At 41.9% G+C, this 9,258-nt stretch overlaps 1 protein-coding gene across 1 annotated transcript; it reads right to left on the bottom strand.

Annotated features, from left to right (window-relative positions):
• Positions 1-1,786: 1,786 nt before the first annotated feature.
• LOC121177454 lies at positions 1,787-7,278 on the bottom strand. The gene is made up of 8 exons (XM_041031784.1): positions 7,274-7,278; positions 7,019-7,114; positions 6,022-6,126; positions 5,058-5,143; positions 3,126-3,503; positions 2,751-2,843; positions 2,509-2,627; positions 1,787-2,418 (listed from the first exon to the last, which is right to left on the bottom strand). The coding sequence occupies exons 1-8, from the start codon at positions 7,276-7,278 to the stop codon at positions 2,374-2,376; spliced, it is 927 nt and encodes a 308-aa protein (XP_040887718.1). The 3' UTR covers positions 1,787-2,373.
• Between the last annotated feature and the right edge of the window lie 1,980 nt (positions 7,279-9,258).

Raw genomic sequence — 9,258 nt, 5'->3', positions numbered from 1 at the left:
CTGACCTGAAGTCTGTGGATCAGGATCAGGTTTAGAAGGTTCCAATGAAATCTGAAAAACAAAACAACAAACATTAAAACGGTCAGTTTGTGAATTTCAGATAATTATTGTCCACCATGGAAACTCACCGACGGTCAGGAAGGATGAGGCTCCATCACATGAGGTCTGAGGTCTGGTGAAATACCTGTTCAGACCTGTAGCCTGTGACAAACAAGCAGATTTACACATCAATCAGCTCCCAGCTCAGATTCACTGCACTCGATCAATCTGCCAATCAATCAGTCTTTTTTGATGAATGGTTTTATGAAGGTGACAGCTTCAAACATCAGAGCATCAGTCAAAAATATCATTTTTGTTTTTCAGTCCAGTTTTTACATGTTTTTATTGTTTTCTTGTTGCTTTTGAGGTTTAACATGGACTAACAGAAGGTGGTGATGGATCCACTGAACGTGTTATGTGGTTTGTCTTATGTCAGATTGTTTTTAGTGGAAAACTACTTGTGACTAAGCTGAGTGCTGACCGTCAGCTGAACATGCTGCTGTTAGCTCATGGTTCAGAGTTCATGGAAAAAGGAAGAGCTCTGTTGTCAAAACATATCTTTCTATCTTTTTTTTTAATTTAATTGTGAATAAATAATTAAACTTGATCTCACAGGCTTTAAAAACACACCATAAAAACTGCAGGTGAGGAACCGATCCACTGGATCAGAGGTGTGTGTCTGTTCACAACTCCTGTTAATGTTAGTTAACTCAGGTTTAGATTTGGGTTCAGTCAGTGACCAGACTTTATTTATTAAAGCTCAGTGAGAGGTGAGAGGTCAGTCGTCTCACAGGAGGAAGCAGACAGATCAGATGATTCCAGCGTTTCATCTGTTTAACACAAACTAACAAACCTTTCAGGTCGTGACAACAATCAGATGATAAACAGATGACTGAAGAGCTGCCTTCAGCATGACACAGCAAAGAGGACCTCAGAGGTCTGAAGAAACACAGTGACCTCTCATCATCATCTGTGGCTCAGCAGACACGACACGTTCATGATCAGAAACTAAACTCAAATCAAAGAAACCATCGTAACCAGAAATTTAGGGAGATCCAGCACAGGCTGAGCCAGTGAGACAGGAAGTCCCTGCAAGTCCCACAGGTCACCAAACCCCTGTTAGAAGGAAACTGAATATGAAAGGTGCTTTCCTGTTTGCCATCATCACAGCCAAAGGTTTAATCAGTGATGATTTAAAACAGAGAAAAGCAGCAAAGAGGCAGTTTTATGCTTCAATAAGTGAAAGCTAATCAGTTACAGCAGGAAACTGAGGCCTGTGATAAACAGGCAGCTGTGAGGCGTGGTGCAGCCCAACCCAGCGGTCACTTAACTGACTGAGACCTGCTGATACTGAGTGTGTGTGTGTGTGTGTGAGTAATCCCCCCTCTCTCTTGTTGTAGTGTTAGTTTCTTTCTAAGTTAAACCAGATATTTTTCGGGTTGTAGAATAACTCAGGTGGACGCGGTGACCTGAACGCCTCCTTTAAAGCTGAAAGTCAGAAATGTTGAGTGTTTATCTGAACGAGGTGAAGCCAGATCTTCACCTACTGAATGTTATCTCACAGGACGAGGTTCGAGCTGACGCACACGTTAAACTTCACCTTTACACAGACAGACAGACGGACGGATGGACGGATGGACGGACGGACAGACAGAGACAGACAGACAGACAGACGGACAGACAGACAGACAGACGGACAGACAGCAGATACACTAAAGTCAAAGCACAGTGACGTCAACACACAGCAGGCGTTTGACCATAAACTTTATTTGGTGTCATCATCATGTTCATCTGACAGTAACGTTACCTCAGACAAACATCTGACAGTAAAGTGCAAAAGGTTTGTACAAATATCTTTAGAAATCTTTAATAATTTAAGTAGTGAGAGCTAATTTAATGCATCACAACAAAACTACACACATACAACATACATGACGGACAGCTGTAATGTTTCAAAAAATAAAGCACATTTGAGACAAATGTCTGCCTGCAGACTTTTCGTGTCGTCCTCTTATCCACAGGGACCAGCGGTGCGGGTCATGTGACCACCTCTTGTGCAGTCAGATTCTTCTAATCGTGGTAATTTCTCATAAAATGCTGATGATAACCTTTATCCTGCTGTGGGGAAGTGGACAGGTGAGAGCCCGGCGATGAAGCCTGCATTAAACCGAACGTCTTCTGTCTTTCTGGTCCATCTTGGCTCTGAGGTCATTTCATGTTTCCTAATGAAGAGTCACTGTAACTCATGAAGCAGTTTGGCGTTCTCCTGTCCACAGGAAGTAAAAGTCTAACTCTGATGCAGAGCGATCCTATTAATGGTGACTCAGCAGGCGTCTATGCTGGACTTGGGTTTTTTGGGGCGATGTCGTACTTCACACCCTGGATGGACGATGAACAGAGGTTGAACAATCAGTCAGAAAGTTTGAATCTATGAAAAGTCACAGTATTTCCTCTGTATTTCTGACTTACATCAGTTTCTTTACGCTGTTGTATGAAAAAGTATCCACAGACTCCGGCGGCAGCAGCCAGACACAGCACGACGCAGGAAGCCACAGGTACGACCCACCTGCTGCTACTGCTCTGAATATCTGATGTGAAAGAATTAAACACAGACGACGGCTACAGTCACTCAAATACACACAAACATGAATGAGACACTGAAAAGGCTGGAAATTCTTTACTCTGCGTGTTTTTGTGGAGCATTTTCTCACCTTCGCCGTCCGTCTCGTCTTCAGGATCTGGAATCTGGAGATCTCTGGGATGAGGCGGCGTCTCTGTGGTCCAGGTTTTTACCAAGTTTGGATCTAGAGACACACAATGGTTTACAAAGATTTACAACACAACATTCAAAACAAGCAGCTGTAGAAGGACAACAGTGACAAAAAAGTCACTGACAAACACATCTGAAATTATAAAGACGTGTAATTTTGTTCTAATTTTCATCCAGTACAGATAAAGGACAACTTTGCTGAATGTGACGTCTCCACATGTCTGGTTTTGCTCAGATGTTATTACCTGTCTTTAATATTAAAAATATCAATGGTAAATCTGATGTGGATCATAAACATCTAAACAAATTTACTCACCAACAACCAGGCGAACGATGGACTCCTTCACTGGACTCGCTAACTTTGGGATGAAACACTTGTATCTCCCTTCGTCTTCAGACGTTACGTTCCTGATCATGAGTGATATGTTTCCGTGCTTCAGGTCGTCTCTGAACAGCGCCGTCCTGCTGAGGTACGACCGGAGCTTCATGTCTAAGACCTCTCGCCTGTCCCGGTACAGGTGCACGTACTCAACCCGGCTCAGCCGATCCGAGGGGTCAGGCTTGAGGTCGGGCTTCGACCACTCCACGGTAAACCGATGGACGTCGAACGGGGGCACTAGGTAGCATGGCAGGATGACATCATCACCCGGGGCAGCGATGATTGGCTCAGCTGGACTGATCAGCCGAGGCTGACCTGAGAAATGCAGGAAAATTAGATGATCTTAGTCAAGTCACATCAAACAAATCTTCATTTTCACGTCCTGGTTATTTTTAGAACGAGAGACTTTGAGGCTGATCAGTGATCTGAGACGTTCAACAGCTGCCTGATACTGAGAGAGCAGAAAGAAATCCAGCTGATAACTCAGGAAACGTCTCAGACAGTTTGAGATGTTTGTGTCCCACAGCTCTGTCAAAATATAAATAATACAACATCCAGATGAGTCATCCATGAGCCAGCTGATTGATCCAGCTAAGTCATGATTCATGAGTCATGAATCAGTGCTTGTTATCAAATGAAATAAACAACACAACCTCAGTAACTCTGAGAAACATGGGACCATGTTCATCTCATATTCATCCAGCTGTGAAAGTTTGTGTTGTAGGAATCTGAGACACAGCTGTGCCACAGCTGCATCCGTTCACTGGTCTGTTAAAGCAGCATCAACAGCAGTGAACTCGCTCAGTGTTTAGGCTGACTGCAGCTTACACACGTTTTTAGGTCCAGTATGATGTAAACACCAAATATTACACGTCCATAAACCCATCAGGGGAAAAGTCCGCTCCTTTCTGCCGAACTTGCCCGAGAATCATCAGGTTTTAAAGTTTTCCTCAGTATTAAAGTCTTTCATTGGCAGCAGTCAGTACATTCAGTGGCACATATCAAACAGGGATTGTTCACAACTAATTCGGCTTAATATTTAATATTAAACCTGGCGACACTGAGGTGCAGGTTAACGTTACTGTGAAAACACTGACTCTGATGCTAGCGAATAAAGCGGTAACGTATCGGTTTTACCTTCAGCGGAAGTCCAGAGGAAGAGAGCCGAGCTGAGGAGTAAAGTCCAGGAGGAAACACCGAAACCGAGCCCCATAAACCTCTCTGTGACCGGACACATGAAAGACGGTAACAGACGGTAACAGCTCCCCGTCCGTCGCAGTACGACTGAACGAATGAATGAGACTCTGATCTGTGTGAACGTCTTAAATACGTATGACGTCATGGATTTTTACGTGTTGACGTGTCCCCGTCTCTGGGGTTTTCTATGTAAACAGCGGAAGTGGTCAGGAGGTCACGAGCCTGTATGGTTAGTCATCGGGTTTTTTTTTTTTTTTTTTTTTTAGATGATTCAGTGTGGTTTTATTTTTAGTGAAAGTTCGAGCCAGAAGTTTCGGTGTTTTCCCTGGTTCGGTATCATAGAAACAAACTGTCTCATCACACCTGAATTATGAATTTGAAGTCTGAATTCTAATTTTCCTTTGTCCCTAATCCTCTTCCGTAGCTTTGTAACAGCAGCTGCCTTTCTCAGCTCAGGTCGCCGGTGTGTGTGTGAACACTGCTCCGGGTCTGGACCGGTTTTCCTAAACTTAGAGTTTATTTAAGATTCAGTGATACACACACAGTACAACAATCAGAGCATCGATTGATCATTGATTAGGATCTGTTCCAATCAGACTCCGACAGTAAATACCATGGATCTGTGAGTTAGAGCAGCGCTAACAGGTGTCTATACGTCCGTGCGTCACTCACCCGACTTTTCCAGGTGTACAGCTGACGTCAGACTGAAGGCAGGTGTTCCCCGGTTCAGGGAGGCAGCTCCACGGATCAGATGAATCCTTTAGAGAAAGGACAGTGGAAGAAAGTGACCGTGTGATAAATCTGTTGCCAGCAGATATTTATGTTCTAGAATCGATTGTCATATTAAAATATGGATATTTTAGTAATTCTGTTTTTCCAAACACATTTAGTTTTAGTATTGGTATCGGGTCAGTATCACTGATTCCACCCCTCATGCTGCTTTCTGATGAAACTCAGCTGAAACTAAGGGAGTGTAATTCTGGTGCTTTCCCCTCCACACAGCAGAAAAGCTCATTTTCATGAGAAAAACAAATTGAAATTCAGTCTTTAAACACAGAAGCTTCATTATTTCTGCACCTGTCAAACTGAAAAGACCCAGAACTTCCCTGGTAAATCCATCAAAGGCTGAGCCAACATCCTGAAACCACAGTAAGTCCCTACCAGTCCCACAGCCGTGGCCTGTCCGTCACCCATCACAGCTGAAAGCAGCAGCGTTTTCATGAGCTGCATCATTCAGCTACGTGCTTTATAAACATCTGAGCCATCAGGCTAAACCCAACACTGCAGGACTGTAGGTTACTTGGAAGTTTTATCATATGAATTTTGAATATTGTAGCTGTTATTTATTAAATGGATGATTGGATTATAAAGATCTGAGTTCACAACAAAGTGCAGTTAATCTCATTGTTATGAAAGACAGATGCAGTTATTTCACAAAGTGGGAACTGGGTTATTTCATCATCAGATTCGACTGTTGGTTGTTTTTTGATCAATCCAATAATCTTTTAGTTAATGAATGAAAAATGAATGAATGAACTTGAATGAACTGACCCAAAGTGCAGAGAAAAGCAACAAGCATCCTGATATTTGTGCTTTAACAAACAAAGATGATAAACTGATTATAAAATTGTCAAACCTTATTTTTCTGTTGATTTCTTTATCAGATGGGTGAAAGTAAAAAGAAGTCAGAGTCACAAACGCAAACACATCTTGCACCAACGAGCTCTTCACACATTTGGACCTGGAAATGAAATCATAGCAGGAAACTGTGGGTGAGTGTGATGCAGCCACCAGGCAGTCGGTTTGTCTATCAGCAGAAGAAGAAGCAGCATGAAGATAACATGGTGAATAAAGACCGACTGCAGTGCTAAGACAAACATCCATGAGATAATTGCAGTAATTTAATGACATCAGTGGCTTGACCTTCGTCTGAAAGGCTGCTTTGTTGTTGATGTTATTTTTACATCATGGGTTTGGTTCACGACAAACTCTACAGGACACGGAGACTGGAAAAGATTGTTCCATTTTTTTCTGATGTTATTTCACAGGCTGTAACATTTATTTAAACACTCAGTCCCAGGTGCATGCTGGTCCTACACCTACAACTTTGATTCTAACAGAAGACAGACGAGTCTGTTAGAAGATTTTTTTAAACTGAAAAATGATTGATGTTTTTCTGGACCATGTTTGCATGTTGGGTTTTACTGTTTCCTGTTTTTTTTCTTATTTTCAGTTTCAGTCCACAAATATCTGAATTTAAATGTTTAAACTCAGTCAGCGTGTAACAGTGAGAAATGTTGTTGTGCAGATAAAACTGATGTTTCACACAGACGTCACCATCACACAGGAAGTGCCGCCACAGAGGCTCAGAGGAAAGAAACACAAACGCACCGTTACAGACGCTGATACTGAACCGTGATGCTAACCCCAACCACAGCATTTGTTCTTTGCTTGAGGATTTCCATTTCCTGCTGCTTGATGCTTGACACGACAGGATGAGACAGGGTGAGTCTTTGCTTGAGGATTTCCAACAGCTGATTTAACTTTAAACATGTAGAGAGAAAAAGAAAATATGTCTAAAAAGCAGAACTACATCAGACGTTCTGTCACATTATAAATCAGTGTCAACTCACCTCGTTGTCTCAGACACTGAGCCCTTTGCTCCGCTCTGTGATAAACCTGTCAGGTGAGGCTGCTCTGGTCCGTGTGTGTGTGTGTTGTTGCCACACCTGGAGACAGATGTTCCGCCCTCTAACCCAGTGCTTGCTCATTGGTCCAGTGTGATGACGCCGGCAGCCATCACCAAGGTTACAAACAAAACAATGAGGTCATAGCTCCTCCCAGCTCCTCCCAGAGACTGTTCAGACTCACCCAGTCTCTGTATCTACATCATGATTAGACCTTACAGTCACTGTCCCAGTTCCCTTTGACCCACAGCAGAATGCTGCTGCGTCTAATGACTGAAGGGCCTTTATTCCATGATGGTACAGTACAGACCTTTACACTGATTTACACACATTTCTCAGTCGTATATTTTTATATCTGTGTGGATCTGGAGCTCTGCTCTAATGTGTTGTTGGTCTTGATCTTTTCATGCTGTAGGATCCTATTGTGCGTCAGTCTACAGTGAAGATGCAGCAGTGTGTGTTTGTTTAGTGATCATGGTTCTAACACAAACTGGTAAAACCCAAAAATATTTTAATACTTTTCACTACAGAGACAAACTCCCCTGTAAGTCATGTCTCTGAGTCATGTTTATGGACTTTTCACGAAACCAGAAACAGGGATTTTTTTTCAGCTTGGGCAGCACCGGTCGAACTCAATGACCCTGAAACACAGATTCTGTATATGCATAATAAAATGTTTTCACTTCCTTTTTTCCTTTTTGAATTCAAACAAACAAACAAACAAACCTTCTCTTCAACAGCAGGGAAACGTACCGAGGACAAAACAAGGACTCAAGACCAGACAACCACAGATTTCAATGGAAACAACAGAGAAGAAAAAATTTACAGCAGAAGTTTTAGGGAAAAGTCGAGCTGCCAAGTCTCTGCATAACACTGCTGATCAGAACTGAATCAGTTCTAAACAGTTAGTGCCACAGTGTGAAAATCTTAAATCAGCGTGAACGGACATGTTGTGGAACCAAACTGAAAGATGAACACAGAGAAAGGTGGACACAGAGCAGTGTCCTCATGCCACTGACTGTCCAGTGTCTATCTGCTCATTCCAGGTGGGTTTGTAACTATGAGTGACTCATCTGACATCCATTTCTTTCATTGTTTAAACAGACGTTGTGAAGGTGCAGCTTTAAATGATGATAATGATCATTTCTGTGGGTTACAGCCTGTCAGCATGAATCACAGGTATTGATCCTACACAAAGAATTTGTTTAACGAAATCTACCAGTTAAATATCTGACCGAACAGGGAATTCCTCTTTCCACCTTTAGAAAGATCTACTGAGTCAACAATGAGTCAACAATGTGTAAACAGTTTACTGATTATGAAACGTATAAACATCTGAGGCCTAAATCTTTTTTATACTGCTGCAAAATGAAATGAAGTCTTTAAAATGATATTTTATGTAACACAGATGTTGAAGAAACACTTTTTAAAAACCAAGACAGGATGTGAATGTTTTTTCTTTGGTAAATCATCAAATGAATCATTTTCAAATTAAAATGTTTTTCCCAGACACTTTTCACAGAAAACTTAAATGTAGAAGCTTCGAACTGGTTCAGTGAACTGAAAATGACCTGCTGTGGGAAATAACAGGCAGGGACCTTGTGACTGGCACCATTACCATGAAACTACTGTTGTATCTGTGTGAATCCACCTGCTTTCATTTCAGTGGACGAAATAAATGTTTTACACCTTTTCACTTCCCTTTAAATACTAACACAAGGAAGAACAGGAGTTTGTTGATCCGTGTCTGGGACTGAACCCTGTAGGTCATTATCTTATTTTCCAGTCATCCACCACAGCTGCATTAGATAGTCCATCAATCCATTAGTTGATTTCTGGTCTCTGATGTTGGGATTTGCTGTTTCCCTGTTTTTTTAAATTTATTGATTTTTTTGCTAACATGCTAACTGCTAACTTTTAGTCTTGTTCAAAAACATGAAAACAGCAGGTGTCCGGTCCATCTGCTGACATGGTTTGCATGTTCTTCTTGGTTTCTGTGGGTTTTCTCTTGGGACTGTGGAGGATTAAACCCATCAGGGTGGAACCAGGGAATGTATTAGATCCACGTGGTAGTTAAATGGTAATATTTGTGGTTATTTATTTATTAAAATGCTGAATAATATTAACCAAAATGGCCAAAAGGGTTAAAAACTAGATCTTCCCTCTCGAGGACAGAGCCACAGATC

The sequence above is a fragment of the Toxotes jaculatrix genome, chromosome 23 (genome assembly GCF_017976425.1).
Source record: "Toxotes jaculatrix isolate fToxJac2 chromosome 23, fToxJac2.pri, whole genome shotgun sequence".
Classification (NCBI taxonomy): domain Eukaryota; kingdom Metazoa; phylum Chordata; class Actinopteri; family Toxotidae; genus Toxotes; species Toxotes jaculatrix.
Note: the sequence above shows the minus strand (reverse complement) of the source record. Positions and strands in the feature narration are given on the sequence as shown.

Coding starts and splice junctions, on each gene's coding strand:
- LOC121177454 (XM_041031784.1), bottom strand. Junction 5,144..6,021: donor GAAATCAACAGAAAAATAAG/GTTTGACAATTT, acceptor CTTTCTCTAAAG/GATTCATCTGATCCGTGGAG. Junction 2,844..3,125: donor CATCGTTCGCCTGGTTGTTG/GTGAGTAAATTT, acceptor GTGTGTCTCTAG/ATCCAAACTTGGTAAAAACC.